Below are 17,153 nucleotides of genomic sequence, written 5' to 3'. Positions count from 1 at the left end.
AGGCGGCTCCAGCAGCGTCGCCGGCAGCCGCGGCAGAAGCGCCCTGGCTCGCGGCAGGTGAGGAGCGCGGGGCTCCGGGCTGGGGGCGGACAGGCAGGACGCGGCAGGGTCCGCGGAGGTCCTGCCTGCTGGCAGCGGAGCCAGTGCGTCCCGAGGCCGGCGTCTGGTTGCGCACACGGGGCCTCCGAACGGGGCGCGGGCCGGGCGCCCTCAGCGCATCGTCGCCGCCGCAGCCGCCCCTCGGTTCCACTCTCCCTCCGGGTGGCCGGCCTGGAGCCTCGTGCGGCGCCGGAGCTCCGGGACTTCAGAGGGGGGAAAGTGCAGCAGAGTGTGCGCGTGCAGCGGGGACAAGAGTTGCGGGCAGGACCCCACGGCTGGAGGACTGGAGGGCTGGAGGGCTGGTGGCGCCGCCGCCGTGGGGCATGTAGGGCGGGGGCCGCTTGCCGGCGGGGGACGAAGATGTGCCTGAGGTACCAGAGAAGCAAGCCCCTGCCTCTTCCCAGGCCTGGGTTTCCTCCATCTCAAGCGAGTGGGACCCCTCTCCCCCCCAACCCCGTGCACCTCCCGGTGGGGTCTCGGAGCTCTCCAGGTGTGCCAGGTGCTATCTGGAAAGCATGGCGTTAAGTGTTGGCAGCTGTACGCTTCCCGCGCCCGCTTTTATTTCTCGAAGCCTTGCGATCCCGGGAGCGCGTTCATGGCTTACAGTCGGAATTAGGAAATAGCAGTAGATACTATGCTATCTTCTTCGTGCCTGCCATCTATTTTGCTGTTGTGCTTTTGCTGCCCGACAAATTATTTGATAAAAGATAAAGAATGACACAGTTGTTCACTTGAATCAAAAAAAAATCTAAATTTAGAATCAAGTAACACGCGCTTTGTGGTTCAGGCTCCTTTCTCTTCCAAATGCTTAAAGAATAGTTTTACTAACAGGTTATGGTGACATAGGTTCCTTTAACCCCTAACTGTAAGCCCTGAGATATACTAGACGATGACATTATGTAAGCTGTATAAAAGAAATATTTATGCCCTGAAAGTGGAAAAGGCATGCGTTTTTCATAATTGTGGTTCATAAAGTTGTGCAGGCTTACGTCATGGTGTTCATTGATCCGGGGTGTCATGAATCGTGCCATTTATTCTTTCAGGCACCTCTGTTTTGTCTGTGGGATGCTGATTAAGGAATATGCCAAATGTTAAGCAAAGTGTTCTCATCCATGGAACATATGGGATATTTCAGAGAACACTTTAAAAACTTAATTCTTACATTACTGGTTTTTTTCCCCCCTCTTTTTAAGATGAAAGATTGTTAAATCTTGGAATAAAACATTTTTTGTTCTGAGGTCTGGAGTTGAAAGTTGCACTTGTCTTTGGGAGGATGAAGGAATGGCAAGTAGTAACTGTAACCATTACCTTTTGGTTTAAAGATCAAGCTGTGTTAAGTGATTGGGACAGTGCTAAGGTGACGGTGATATTTAGGTGTTCACATATGTGGCTGCTAATGCAAATTTAGGTCACCTGTGTCTTAATGAGCCCGCTGCACAGCTGCCTGGGGTGTTTTAAGGGCTCCAGGCTCGTTCTGTTTGCTCCCCCCTGGAGATTTCATTCACTTGTGCCTCATGATGAAAGTGAAGCTTAGTTTGGGAATCCTGATTTACAATGTATAGCTGCATTCCTGTGGAGTAGAACACTTTTTTTTCTTGTGAGATGTCAGAACGTATTAGTAAAATTCATTCTAAGTATCATTTCCCAACGAGAGTTTACTAACTTCTTAGGTCCATTATTTATTTAATATTCCATGTGCTTTTTAGGTGTTATGGGTGGTCTATCTAGTATACTTTGGCGTTAGAATTCATTTTGTCTACCTGCTTTTATGCATTTATATAGGCTTCATTTGTATTTTTTTTGGTGGGGTGATCGGTGGGTTTTTTCAAGACAAGGTTTCCCTATGTAACCTTGACTGTCTTGGAACTCACTCTCTAGACCAGCCTGGCCTCAAACTCAGAGTGGCCTATCTCTGCCTCTTGAATGCTGGAATTAAAGGTGTGTGCCACTACCACCTGGCTTAATAAAATCTTTTAAACTATCATTTTTGATTTTGCATGTCTCTGTTTCATGAGTTTTGTCAGCTAAATATTTTCTAATTACGAGATTTTTTTCCTAGAACAAAATCCTTTCAGAAGCAAAATATGGCTACATTATATATGTACAGAAAATGAAAAACATGTTTGTATAATGTCATACCAGACTTAAAATTACAAGTTATACACTTTACTGAGAAACTGCCCTGTTTTTATAATCAGAAGTCATTATTGAATGCAGTATTGAATGCTTTATTGAGTTAATAGATTAGGTACTTTGTGGAATTTAAAATTATTGGATTTTTTTTCCCCATGAGGATTTTGATTGTAAGCAATTGGCATGGGTATAGTTGTGATAAAGTTAGGTTAACCATGGGATCATTTGGCTTTAGCAAGGGTAACTTGGAGAACCTCTTTGGAACACCCCATGCTCCGGCACTCACAGGAAGCGATGCAGTGGAATGCGGTATATCTAGAATGTTATGTGGAAATTAGAGCTACTGGCCAGAGAGACTAACAGGCTTGCTTTGTTGGGGACTCAGGAGTTAGGGATTAGCCAAAGGCTACAGGAAGTGGGAAACTTGTTTAAAGTTGCATGTTTGGACTGTGAAATTTTCTGTGCATTTTGCAATTTATACTGTCACAGATTTGTGCTACCTATAGAGCAGAAAACTTTTTTTTTTTAAATCTGCATTTTCTGTTGAATCAACACTCAGAAAGCTCTCCCGTTCCATTTGAGCTGTAGAGTATCCTGGAGACTCCCTAACCTGCTGTGGTATAAATGCTCAGTCTGTGGGATAGAGAGTGGCAGATAACTTGAATTTAGCTGGACCGTGGTGGTTAATCCCAACACTCGGGATGCAGAGGCAGGCAGATCTCTGAGTTCGAGGCCAACCTGGTCTACAGCGTGAGTTCCAGGACAGCCAGAGCTTTACACGGAGAAACCCTGTCTCGAAAAACAAAAACAAAAGAGAACTTGAACTTAGAAGTTATTCAAAATGGGGTTTCTTTCTTTGTGGGAAAATAGGGTTTGCACTGCTTGCCCCGTGAGGACTTAGTGAAGGTTTAAGCCACGTAATGGGCCCAGAATGAAGGAAGAAGCCAGTGAATTCCAGCGGCTATCATCACCGTCAATCTTTGTCATTATCCCTGTGGTCTTTCTTGGCTAGTAGAGATTTCCAGTGATTTGTTGTGCTGAGAAATAGCTGAGGTGGTAGTTTGTGAATTGCCTGCAAATGGCTGCTTTAATCATGCATGCCCTTCCACCAACAGGTTTGTCTCTTGGGTTCCTGTGTTGTTTTGGGGAGTGCATTTACTTACCCCCTGCAAGGGTCATTTAGTGTATCACCAAGAACATCTTGTGGTGCTGCTCCATGGATGCCACTAGAAATCAGCATACATCTCAGAGGGCCTGACATGCCCCTAGGGGATGAGGCCGGTTATGCGTAGAGTGGACAGCACAGTGGCTGGCTGCATTTGTTGGCTTGTTTTTCTTTTTGATACAGTTGATACTTGTTGAAAACTTATTTTGTGCTGGGCATTATGCTTAAGTATGTTTAACAACCTCATTTCTTTTCAGTTCTTCAGAAATTTAGTTAGATAAGTCACGATCTTCCCAATTTCCCAAGAGAGAGCAACGTGCTGGGATGGGCCATTGCTGAGAGAGTGTGGGCTGGACTGCTACCTCTTCTGCATGCATAAATATTTCCTCTTTCTCTTTAAAACCTACAATGAGGATATGCACTCAGGAGGCAGAGGCAGATGGATCTCTGAGTTCAAGGCCGGTTGGTCCACAAAATGAGATCCAGGATAGACAGAGCTGTTACACAGAGAAATCCTGTCTTGGTAAAGCCACCCCTCCCCCCAAAAAGAGATGAGGATAAATAGCATTGATAACTGCAGACTTTTTGTGATTTGTATGATATGGGGGAGTCAGGACTGGTTGCTTTATTTCGTGGATGAAAAGAGTCACCCTGTGTGCGTGGGGCTGGGGTGGGGGGCACGTAAGTAATGTCAGCTGGATTGGGAATCTAGGTCATTTGACTTTTCTAATCATTATAGTTGTACCTTCTCCTGTTTTACTTATTTTTTTAAATTATTGCTTATTATTGTGCAGCAGAATAACAGTGGGGATGAAGCTCGAGGCTCAGTTGTTAAAGAGGTCTCTTCGGGAATCTCTGGGCCCTATAACTTCTCCCTTTCAATCTAAATATATGTATTTTCATGGACAGAACCAGCCAGGACTGAATAAAGTTTGAAGCCCTTTTCCTTGGAATTCTTGGAATTTTCCTTACAACTGTGCTATAAGAAATGAATAGTTTTTATACGGGGTGCTCTCCACACATCCACTGTGGCCTTGAAAAAGTCTGCTGCTTCTGCTGAATTATTATTATTAATTATTATTAATGGAGAAACCTCCGCTTTGTGTTATTTAGCAAGTTTTCCTTTCTGTACCTGACAGGAAGAAGAAGAAAAAGAAGAAGCCCTCAAAACTGCGAAGACAATCCGGACGAGCTTTGCCCACTGCGTTGTTGCCGACACCTCTGCCCCGCATCTGAAATGCGACTTGTCCATCAGTTGCTGCTTTTGCACTAGCACCAGGCGTTCTGGATTCTGTTGACTTGTGGCTGAGGAGAGGCTGGTCTGGCTGTTGTCCCGAGCGTATGAACCGGTGTGATGGTGAAATGAGATGAGGCTCCGAAATGGAACTGTGGCCACGGTGTTAGCGTTTGTCACCTCGTTCCTTACTCTGTCCTGGTATACCACATGGCAAAATGGGAAAGGTAAGGAGGAGGAGGTCCCCGGGACGGTCCCTGGGGCACAGAGTGCTCTGTGCTAACCTGGTGAGCGAGTGGAAACGCTTCAGCGAAGTAGCCCAGACCTTCACGTTGCGTTCTTTCTTCTGGTGGCTTCTTTCTACACAACAGTGAAACAGTATTGGACAGAGAGAGAGCAGGCTTCCTCACTCCAGTTAGTTTGTTTTCGGTGTCTTAGAACCACACTTTGGAAAGCCAAGTTGAATAACAGACATTTTTGCCTTTTAAAAACGACTTATAACAAATGTTTGATATGCGTTGATATATTGGGTATTGTATAAAACACTTATAAGGGCATGATCAAGGCCTTCAAGAAACATGCATACTAGTTAAGATGCTGATTTAGTGCAGTGTAGTTAATACATGCCTTGACAGATTGCTCCTTTGGCGAAAGAAGGCAACGAGGAGACATTCTGATTGGAATAGTGAGAGTCTCATAGATGATAATTGTGTTTAGACTCTAGAACTGCTATCTGTATTTTAGAATTATGTCATGGGGTGGCAATTGTTTTTTGCTTTTTTTTTTTTCCTCTCTGACATTGATTTAAGAGATTTTGATGGTAGGAAGATCATAAGTGTTGGAGCGAGTGCTTATTTATTGTTAGAACCCTCCCGCCTTTATCACTTGGGATATTTGAAAGCTGCTGTTGTAGAACTTTCTGGCCTGTGAAGACAATTGAAAAGATTGTTTTATGACTAATTTTTTTTCCTGTTACACATTTGTATCTATAGACCCGTGTTAGTGGTACATAGCCTTCTGGGCATATACACATTAAAACACATTTGACTTGTAGTTATGTGCATGTGTTTGTATGCAGTAAGTAGATGGACATGAGAAGCACATGCTTTATGCCATGGGTGAGTCTAACATTCTTTCCTATTTTTTTCTGAGTTGGGTTCTAATTTAGGGGGCACTGGGGAAATATAGGTAAAAAATTTGCTAAAGGCAAGTTCTTGGGGTATACTTTCTAGGTTTCAGCTTAAAATAAAAAAAAATACATTTTCTTAGTTATTTATTTCGTTTGTGTGTCACCTGGGTGTAATTTGATGTCAGAGACAGCTTTCAGAGGCTGGCTCACTCCTCCTGCCTTGGGTTCCGGGTATTGAACTCAGGTCATTAGGTTTGAGGGCAGGCACCCTCATGCCCTGAGCTGGCTCTCTGGCATTGTTTCTGTTTTTGATTGCACCTAATGAGAGGACTTAATTAGAAAGACTCTTGAGTCAAAGTGATGATTGTTCTTGACATAAATAAAACAAATGACTCTCTGTTAAGAAAATTCACTGTAACAAAAGTACTTAATGTTGTTGGGTTTTTTTTTTTTCTTATCAGGAAAGTTACCTATTCAGAGTTTGAGTAATACAGAAACTCAACTCTTCCCACTGTGTCTTGTCTTAGAATCGCTCTGCTTTTGATATCATTTCTTAGGCATTAGCAGCATCACTAGTTTTCTTTCTTAAAGCTCCATCAATTATAATGTATGATTATGTGATTATCTTTAGCATGGAGAGAGGAGCTGGAAAGGTAGCGGTGCCTTCCCCGTGCAGGGTTGTGCACGGTCGGCTCTCTTGGCTGTTGCTTTCTGCAGTCTTCCCCATGTTGTTTTTCTGCTCGGTGTGCTGTTGAGGCGCAGGGGTTAGCCCAGGCCTTCTGTTGGCTTGTGTAAAATCCCCTGTGCTGATTGCTATCGTTTATGTAACCACTCTTAACTGTTGAGTATTGGATTCTTTCTAGAGAGTTCTGACGGTGAGACAGCCTGGATTTTCCAGGGCAGACCCGGTTCCACATATTCCATCTTGTGTTTTGAAAGGGATTTCTAATATCTTTAACACTGCTGGACCTACGGAAGCTTATTTCTTCTGTCTCTCCTTACATATACCTGTATGATTGTTTCCTCCCGTATTCTTGTCCTGTGCCCGGTGCTCTGTTTCAAGCCTTGAGAATGAGGAGAGTCCCCGTGGCTCTGTAGGAGGACTGGCAGGAAATTGAATGTCAACAAATACGGAATTGTCAGAGGAGATAGAGGCAATAATGGTGCCTGTCCTGTTCCATGTATATTAGTCACTCAATCCTCATAATCAGGAACATTACTGCCTCTTTTCTGTAGCTGGAGAAATCGAAGCAGAGTGCTCGAGACACTTGTCAAGGCCATGCGTTCATTCTGTAGTTGACTTGTGGTTGAGGCTTATGTCCGTAGCAATTAGGTCCGCTCCCCGCAACAGTGGAGGCAGAGGCCAGGCCAGGCAGTGACCATGTCAGGTGCAGGGCTGAATTCTGAAATAGAGCATGTGTGCTTTGTAATTAGGAGAACCTTGTTTTTGACCGGCACACGGTTCTGAGGCTGGCTCAAGGTGCCACTGGAAAACACAGTGTCCAGCTCCTTAGGGGGTGCTAGTTTGGTATGAACTGCATTCACTACTTGGAGAATCAGAGCTAGCTAGCTCATGAAACAAGCATAGTGAGGAAGCTGTGATTCAGGGCAGAGAGCCAGTTCATCAGGGCATACTGGATTCCCACATAGAAATGAGAGAGAATTCCAGGTACCTGGAGTGGTCAGGCTGGGAAAGTTGTAGGCGGGTTTGGGAGAATGGGACCAGAACAATTCAGTGTGTCACGTGCCGGTGTGAGTAGGATGCTATTGAGCTTTCTGCATGGTCAAACACAGTACAGAAACAGGAATACCAAGTAAGCATCATGGATCTCTGCATGGGGGTGATTCTGTGTCCACGTGCCTGACTCAGGGCCACATGCCACGTCTCTAAAACACATTGTCTGCTCAAGTGATTCTTGCTTCAGCAAGAATGTGTATGGAAAAATTTAAAACAGCCTTATTGGGTTATAGTTTACATACTAAACAGTTCATCCATTTACAGATAATTCACTTTTTAAGGGGAGAAAGGGTGTCTACACTCCGACACTTATATCCGTTACCCTGCTGGGGTGGAGTGCTGAGTGATGGAGGATTTGCCCAATATGCATGAGGCTGTGGGTTCGAGTTCTGTACCCTTTAGCTATCACAGTACCTCTCTTCCCTGCCCTAGGCTGTCACTGATCTACTTTCTGTCTTCAGAGCTTCTACATTACTGGAATTGTGTAATGTGTGGTCTTTTGTGGCTGTTGTCTTTCTGTTAGCATGCGTTCACTGTCTAGCTGTGATATGACTTAGATCAACCCTTCATTTCTTTCTTCAGACGAATGGTGTCTGTGTACCTATGTGTATAGGTGCATGTGTAGGGCATATTTTGATGTCTGTGTCTTCAGCTATTAATTTCCACATTTTTAAAAATTATTTATGTGTCTGTGTATATGTTCTCATGGTGCATGTGACTGTTGGGGCTGGGAGAGGACACTGGCTCCTTGGAAGCTGGAGTTACATGTGTGCTAGGAAGGTAATTCTGATTTTCTGGATGTGCAACAATACTCTTAACAGTCCTTTTTACCTTACTTTTTGAGTCAGGGTCCTTAACTAAACCTGTTTGGCTTGATCGGCTGGCCAGCAAGTCTCTTTACCTCCAATGTTTTAGGCAATGTTACCATGCCTGGCTTTTATGTGGGCTTTGGGGATCCAAACTTAGGTCCCCAGGATCACAGAGCAAGCCCTTTACCCACTGAGCCACCTTGTCAGTCTCTAATGGTGTCTCTTTATATGGATGCACCAAATTTGTGTTTTCCCATTGATGGATGTTGGATTTTCTGTATCTTCTGTTTCTTGGTGATAAAGCTGTAAGCACCCTTGAACTTTTGTGTTTTTCTTTCTTTTGGGGATCTGTTGAAAAGCAGAATTGCTGGGATTTCTGGGTCATGTGGTGACTCCATTCACTCATTTAAGGAACGTCAGCTGTCAAAGTGGCTGAGTCTGTATACATCTTTTTTGATTGTTTTGTTTTTCGAGATAGGGTTTCTCTGTGTAGCCCTGGCTGTCCTAGAACTTGCTCTGTAGACCAGGCTGACTTCAGACTCAGAAATCTACCTGCCACTGACTCTCAAGTGCTAGGATTAAGGCCTGGCTACCATTATACATTGTTATTTCATTGTTTTATTGTCTGGTATGTCTTTGAAGCTACAATCTTCCTGAAAACAGCATGTGATAGATTTTTTCATTCATTTCAATCACTTTTTGATCTTTTTGTTGGTCCATTCATATCTAATATTTATTGCGATGTAGTTAGATTTATTGTTTTTTTTCTTTCATATTTCATGTCTTCTTTTCCCTCTACTTTTCTCAAATTGTTTTTTCTCTGTGTAGCCCTGGCTCTGTGTTACCACTGCCTGGCTGTTAATAAAATTCAGATGTAGCATTTACAATTAATTTATGGTATTTTCAATTCTGAGATTCCATCTTACACCTGTAAGAATGGCCAAGATCAAAAACACTGATAACAGCTTATGCTGGAGAGGATGTGGGGTAAAGGGAACACTCCTGCATTGCTGATGGGAGTGCAAGCTGGTACAAGTGCAGGCTGCTTTGGAATTCAGTTTGGCGATTTCTCAGAAAATTAGGAAGCAACCTACCTCAAGACCCAGTAATACCACTTTTGGGTATATATCCAAAGGATGCTCAATCGTGCCACAAGGACAATTGCTCAATTTATGTTCATAGCAGCATTGTTTGTCATAGCCAGAACCTGGAAACAACCTAAATTGCCCCTCGACCGAAGAAAGAAAAACCAACCTACAATTCATAATCCCAGAGAACCTAGACAACAAAGAGGACCCTAAGAGAGGACATACATGGATCTAATCTACATGGGAAGTAGAAAAAGACAAGATCTCCTGAGAAAACTGGGGCCATAGGGACCATGGGAGAGGGTAGAAGGGGAGAGAGGAAGGAAGTGAGGGGGAGTGGAGAAAAATATATAGCTCGATAAAAACAATAAAAAGGAAAAAAATATGTTTTCACCATTTTGAGGTATTTTTAATGTTTTTTGTTTTGTTTTAGCATATCAAAGTCAGCTTTAGACTGAGTTATCTTAATTCTAATCCCATATAGCTGCTCAGATGGCTCAGTGGGTCCCTTGCCACCGCCTGATGGGCTGAATTCCATCCTGGAAGCAGAATAGAGGTGCGAGGAGAGAACCAGCTCCACACAGTTGTTCTCTGAGCTCCACATACGTGCTCTTCCCTGTCCTGCACCACATGCGCACAATGAAGATTAAATGCCACTCCTTGATACCTGTTTCCGTTTACGCTTTTTTCCTGGTGTTATTGTTATACATATTTACATCTATTAATGTTCCAAACTCAACATCATGCTGTAATTACGATCTCACATCTGCCATTATATATTGTTGTTAATTATATTTTTACCATCTGTCATTACTTCCTTGGCCTGTGGAAGTTTTATTACCACTTACCTCTCTTGTGCCGTTGTTGGCAATTATTCATGCATTTCCCAATCTTATAGACTCGGCAATACATTATGTCTATTATTTTTATATACTTACGTTAAAATCAGTTAATAAAAAAGAAAAAATAGATTTATAGTGTCTGCTGTAGTTGGATAATCACTGGTGTTCCTTGTGGGTTGCTTGAGTTAAGCTTTTGAGGTCACTTTTGTCAGATTGAAGGATGCCCTTTGTGGTTTCTTATAAGTTGGGATGGCTAGTAATGGATTCTGTTTTTGTTTATTTTGGAGTACTTTTATTTGACTTTCATTTTTAAATTATATGTATATATATTACATATTTTAAATTAAGAAATCTGTGTGTGTATGTCTGTATGGGTGTGTATCCTCAAGTGTGGGTGCCCACAGAGGCCAGAAGGAGGGCATCAGATCCCCTGGAACTGGAGTTAAGGGTGGTTGTGAGCAGCCCGATCTGGGTGCTGGGACCTGAATTTAAGTCTGTTGCAAGAGTATGCACACTTCATTTATTCATTTATTTTTATTTTGTGTGTATGGATGTTTGCCTGATTTTATGCATGTGCACCATGTGCTTGCCTGATGTCAGAGTTTACGCCACCTGTGTTGATCTAGCTTCAGTTTTGCTAATTCTTTATTCTGCTAGCTCATATCTACTGTTGTTTTGGGCTTCTCTATAGAAACTGTATATGTAGTAGGTGTACATATTTGTGCATTCTGCCATCCCAAAACTCTGTAGTGAATTTTTTTTTATTTTACATATGAGCTGTGCTAGTCAGTCTCTGAGAAAATTTTTCTGTCACTGAGAAAATGCCTGAGAAAGTGAACTTACAATAATTCATGGTTTCAGAGTTTGGGATTCATGGACATTTTGGTCCTGTTGCTGTCGGGCCCATGGTGGTGGAACTGTATGTCGTCATGGTGGCGAATGCAAAGACAAACAGGAGTGTGATGCTGCCTACTGATAGTCCCAGCCTTAGAGAAGCAGAAGCAGGAGGATCCTTAAAGTTCAAGGCCAGACTGCCCCACTCACCTAGACTTTCTCAAAAAAAAATCAAAGCCAGCCAACAGAACTCCTAAGTCCCCCTTACAAACAAAGACAGGAAGGGCATTGACTGAGCTTCCTCTCTCGACCCTACCTCTTAAAGAGCTCACCAGTTCCCAGTGGTGCCACATGCAGGGGACAGGGTTTTACTGTGTACACCTTTTGGGGATATTTAAGGTCTAAACTGTAGCCTAGGCAGATTTATTATAAGAACTGGCTTCTGGGATAAAGACAGGAAGTCCCATGAGACACCTTCAAGTCATCAGATCAGACAACTGGTGATATAATTTAGTCAGAGTCCAAATACCCAAGTGTAAGGTGAGCTGAAGGTATGTAAGCTCCCATCCCTGCCCGGGTCCAAGGGCCCAAGAACAAGGATCAGAATCCAGAGGCAGAATATTCTTGCTTAGAAAGAAGCAGATTTGTTCACTTCTCCACCCAAAGAGACGTGTCCGACCACATCGGTCATGATGCTCACCTCTGCTCAGTCTACCAGTTCACATGCTGATCTCCTAGAAACAGAGGAACACACCAGACGTGATGTTTTCTCAACTTGCTGGGCATTGCTTAACCCTGCCAAGTTGTCACATAAAATGGCCCAACATGAGGTGCTCCTGTGATTTTTTTTTTTTAAACTTCTTTTGTACTTTTTACTTCTCGTTTTGGTCTTAAATTTCTCTCTATTGGGATTTGATATCTACCACAATGTTGCCATGGTTCTTTGTTTTTGCGGCTGTAATCTGAGATAAGTTCTCACTTTGTAGCTCTGACTGACCTGGATCTCCCCATGTAGATAAACCACACTAGAACTGCCCCTGCCTCCTCAGCATTGGGATCACAGGTGTTCTCAGGATCGTCACACTTTTATGTGCATGGGTGTTTTGGCTGCATGTCTAGTCTGTGCACCACATGCTTCTCTGAAGTCTTGCAGGCCAGAAAGAGTGTTGGATTACCTGGAGCAGCAGTTACAGATGGTTGCGAGCTGCCATGTGGGTGCTGGGAATCAAAGCTAGGTCCTCTGGAAGAGCAGCCAGTGCTCCTAATGGCTGAGCCGTCTCTCCAGTTCCCTTTATTTCTTTAAGTCGGAGCAAACCCTGCAGCCTATCATCTGGTTACACTCATAGGCAGTCCCGTTACTTTTTTCAGATGTGTGGGCCTTTCCTGTTTCTTTGCATGCCTCGTTTTTTTCTTTTTATTTATTTTTTGATGGCTGCTAGACATTTAGATGAACGTATTTTAGCAGATTTGGGTTCTGGTTTTCCTACCTTCAGGGAGCTGCTGACTTGATGGCAGGCCTCCTTTATTAAGGTTTTGCCCCCTCCTGTAGGGCCACATCTCCTGTTTCTCCCCTGGGAGGCACCTCTGTAGCTCTGCCCATGTCACCCTGCCCTGCATGGTTTCTCTAGGGTCCCCATCCCTGCTGCTGGCTGATTGCTTTATTGTTTATAGCAGCACCCTGGAGAATACATCCAGCTCTGGACTAAACAAATTGTAGTTCCTCTGATAAAAGTACTATCTGAGGGCAGTGTTGGCTATTTGGCCTTGAGAGATCGCCTAGCTGCCTGCTGCTTCAGTTATCTCTTGCAGACCCCCATCAGGCCCGGGAGAAGGCATTCAGCCTCTTAGAGACAGATGTTAGGGTACACGTTGTGAGCACCAAAGCCATCCCACTTATTTGTAAGCAAAAACAAAGGGTTTTTTTTTTTGTTTGTTTGTTTAGGGCTTAATTTATGTGTATGTGTGCACATGTCTGTGTATAAGTGTTTCTGTGGAGGACAGAAGAGAATTCAGATCCCCTGGAGCTGGAGTTACAGGCAGATGTGAGTTGCCCAGTATTGTCACTAGGAACCAAACTTGCGTCTTCTGTAAGAGTGGCAAGTGATTTGAACCTCAGCCATCTTTCTAGCCCCTCAAAATTTTATCCTGTGTGTCTGTGTCTGTCTGTCTGTCTGTCTGTCTGTCTGCCTGTCTATGTATGTGCAGAGGTGTGTGTGTGTTGTGTGTATGTGTGCAGGTCTTTATAGAGTAAAGAAAGCTGAGCAGGATAAAGGGAAAAACTAAAGGCAAGCCTGAGATTTGTAGTGCATTATCGATCGGCTTCTGTATGCTGGCCCCTGTCAGGATCTGAGACTAGTTGGTGAGGAGCATGTCAGACAAGAATTCCCACTCAGCTTACAAGGCGGGGGTGGGGGAGGGGAAATGCAGTAGAGAAAGTAAGTTAAACAATAAGCAACTTGCTCTACAACTTTTTTTTTTTAAGCACAAAATGATTTTATATTTATAATAAATTTATAAAACCTAGTCCAGAGAGTTCCTTTATACTCTTTCCCCAGTGTCCCCCGCCATTATCAACAACTTAGAGGGCACATTTTTAACGTTTTATTTAGCATGTGCACATGTGAAGGGGCAGCTTGCTGCAGTCAATGTTCTCCTTCCTGCATGTGGGTTCTGGGAATTGAACTCAGGGTGATAGATAGGTTTGTTAACACGTGTCTTTACCCAGAGCGCAGTTTTCTAAACCATAAAATTAACTCTGACACTGGACGCTTAGGCATAGGTTGGGGCAATTGAAGACTGTGTCTTTCTTTGCCCTTGTCTGAGGACTTTTCCTGATTAGGCAGAGGAAATAAAGTTTTGACCAGACTCTCACATGACTTGGCGCATTGTGTCAATACAAGGCTTTCTCTGCCTCTGGTGACAAGTCTTTGGACATTTTACTTGGAAATTGCTGGAGTTTTCTCATGGTTCTTTTCAGAAGGAGCTATGTCTTGTGTCCCCCCCCCCTTTGGTTTTTGAGACAGGGTTTCTCTGTGTTACAGTCCCAGCCGTCCTGGCATTCGCTTTGTAAAGCAGGCTGGCCTTGAAGTCACAGAGATCCTCCTGCCTCTGCTTTGCGAGTGCCTTGGTTTAGAGGCGTGCGCCACTACACCAGTTTCATTTCTTAATGAAGTTTGTATTTAGCCTTCCTGCCTGCCTTTCCCATGTCTGCAGAATGCTGTCTGTCTGCTCTTACACTGGGTGATGGGAAGACAAATAGGAGGAAAATACGGACTCTAGCTTGTGGGTACACACAGCTCCTTCTGATGAACCTGGAAAGGTGTCTTACTAGTCATGACCTCTGAGTTATTCTGAATAGAGATAGAGATAAGAGGGAAGGCTTACTCCCATACAGAGTTGCTGGACTGAACCAGTGTGTCCACATGGCAGAAGACTGGCAACAAGTCTGGTCCAGCGTGGCGGAGGCCCGGCTACACAACCACACAAAGAATAGTTGGGAGTGGGAAGTTACCTGGGCAGACAGATCGCAGGGGCTAGGGAGCTGGTGTGATGGCAGTGTAGCTTGTAGCGGGAGGTCTCCTGGTCCTTGGAGGAGTTTGTGACAGCAGGTGTCATTATCTTATGTGGTCTACATTTTACTTCCTGTGAAATGTTCTGTCTTTTAACTCGGAGCTGTGTCTGTCTCTCATACACATACAGACAAGGGACTATGCTAATGTGGCACTTTTCTATGAATATGCAGGTGTCTTCTTTTTTATACATAAAGATACAACTCATTGTTTTGAACTTAAAGTCCCGCAGTCAGAACAAACATAAATACACCAAATTCTACCATCCTAGTTATATTTAAATTTACTCAAAGCTGTCAGTGTTATATGGGCGTCATTCTTTTTTAAATTATGCATATGCTTGTGTGTCTGTGTGGGTATATACACATGAATTCAGGAGTCCCCCCCCCAAAAAAAAAACAGTAGAGGGTATGGCAGCTAGACTAATAGGTGGCTGTGAGCTGCCATTGGGTGCAAGAAACCAAAGCTGGGCCCTTTGCAAGACTAGTAGATGAGCTTTTAACTTCTGAGCTATATTGCAGGCTGCCTGAACTTTCTGTGTGAGCCCACACTGGCCTTGGGCTTATGTTGATCTTGTGTTTTAGCCTCCTGGGCACTAGAATTACAGGTTCAAGCCACCACACACAGCCTTTTTTTCCTTTTTTTTTTTTTTCGTTTTATGTACATTGGTGTTTTGCCTGAATGTAGGTCTCTATGTAATGTGTGACTCCTGTCCGTCCTGAAACAGGAGTCACAGACAGTTGTGAGCTGCCATGTAGGTGCTGGGAATTGAATCCTGGTCTTCTGGAAGAGCAGCAAGTACTCTTAACTGCTGAGCCATCTCTCCAGCCTCTTCTGTTTCTTAACTTTCCTAAGGTTTGACTATGACTATTTTTTTTAATACCGTTTGGAGGATAATAGGCATGAGACCACCATGCCCTGCCCAACAGGGTTGAGGAGTCACTGAGGGTGTTTTTTTTTTTTTTGAGGCAGAAATGCATTTACTACCCCTCTAGGGTAATTCTTACCAAGATTATCTATTGGGGTGGGTCATACTGTCATATTTGGTGCTTAAAAGTTCTTGAAGATCTGAGTGTTAAAGGCTTGACACTGTTGAGGGGTAGTGGACATTTTAAGAGCTAGAGTCTAGTGAGAAGCATTGAGGGCATGCTCCAAAGGAGAATGTAAGACCCTGGCCAGTTTCTCTTTCTTACACCTTGAATTTCTGTCTAGGAGGTGAATGAGAGGTTTTCCCAACATTACTTTGTATGCCTCAGACCTGTTGTCATGGACCCAGGAACCTCAAAACAAACCTTTCCATTTGATACGTTAATTATCTCAGGTACTTGTAGAAGAGGTAGTGATTTGAAAGAAAATGGTCCCAAAGGGAGTGGCACTATTAGGAGGTGTGGCTTTGTTGGAGGAAGTGTGTCACTGTCAGTGGGCTTTGAGGTCTCTTTTGCTCAAGCTTCCCTCAGTGTGACACAGTCAGTTGACTTCCTGTTGCCTGCAACATGTAGCACTTTCAGCTCCAGCATCACGTCTGTCTACATGCCTACCTGCTCCACATCATGATGATAATGGACTGCACCTCTGAAACTGTAAGCTAACTCCTCAATGAAATGTTTTCTTACAAGAGTTGCCTTGGTTGTGGTGTCTCTTCCCAGCAGTAAAAGCCCTAAGACAGAAGCTGACATCAGTCCTTTTTTTTCTTACCCAGTCATCTGCATCCTTGGTATACACTGCACGTAAACAAGTTTTAGTTGCTTTTGTGTTTTTAATCCCCTTGGATATAGGCTTCTTCTCCTTCTCTTCCCTCAACTACCTTGACCTAGTATACAGACACTGCAAACTTAGCTGTTGTGTGATGTTTTGTTCTTTTGGCTTTTGGGGGGCCCACCACTCAGCTCCCAAATAAACCACAAAGGCTTATTCTTGGTTATGAATGCCCAGCTTTAGCTTGGCTTGTTTCTTGCCAGCTTTTTTTTAACTATTAACCTGACTACCTTTTGCCTCTGGGCTTTTATCTTTCTCTATTTTTGTATACCTTTCTGTACTTCTTTCTCCATGGCTTGCTGGGTGCTGGCCCCTGATGTCCTCCTCTCCTTGTTCTCTCGTTGTTCCTTGTTCTCTCTCCTCCCAGATTTTCTCCTATTTATTCTCTCTGCCGGCTAGCCCTGTCTATCCTTGCTCCTGCCTCACTATTGGCCATTCAGTTCTTTATTAGGACCATCAGGTGTTTTAGACAGACACAGTAACACAGCTTCACAGTTAATCAAATGCAGCATAAACAAAAGTCACACACCTGAAAATAATATTTCCCAACACATTTTTTCTAATGAGATTCTTCTCATTAGAGAGCTGCCTAGAACTTTCTTTTGAGTAAGGGGATCTTCACCATTGTAGGCTATTGACAGACTCTATTTCTCTTCTTTAAGACAGGGTCTTGTGTAGCCCAGGCTGGCCTGAGACTTGTTGTATAACCAAGGGATGACTTTTGAATTTAGATCCTTTGACTTCCACCACTTGAGGCT

General features: G+C 43.7%; 1 protein-coding gene across 2 annotated transcripts in view; it reads left to right on the top strand.

Annotated features, from left to right (window-relative positions):
* Mgat4a (alpha-1,3-mannosyl-glycoprotein 4-beta-N-acetylglucosaminyltransferase A) overlaps nucleotides 1–17,153 on the top strand; it is a 106,488-nt gene that overhangs the window by 18,248 nt on the left and 71,087 nt on the right. The window contains exons 1-2 of one of the 2 annotated variants that reach the window (XM_026785650.1): nucleotides 1–57; nucleotides 4,537–4,858. In XM_026785650.1, coding sequence (XP_026641451.1) covers nucleotides 4,765–4,858 — 94 coding nt within the window. In that variant the 5' untranslated portion in view covers nucleotides 1–57; nucleotides 4,537–4,764. The remainder of the gene's footprint in view (nucleotides 58–4,536; nucleotides 4,859–17,153) is intronic. The other variant, XM_005359940.3, reaches the window with a different exon arrangement.

This window comes from Microtus ochrogaster, linkage group LG2 (genome assembly GCF_000317375.1).
Source record: "Microtus ochrogaster isolate Prairie Vole_2 linkage group LG2, MicOch1.0, whole genome shotgun sequence".
NCBI classification, from domain to species: domain Eukaryota; kingdom Metazoa; phylum Chordata; class Mammalia; order Rodentia; family Cricetidae; genus Microtus; species Microtus ochrogaster.
The sequence above is the reverse complement of the archived record's forward strand: the minus strand, read 5'-3'. Positions and strand labels throughout refer to the sequence as shown.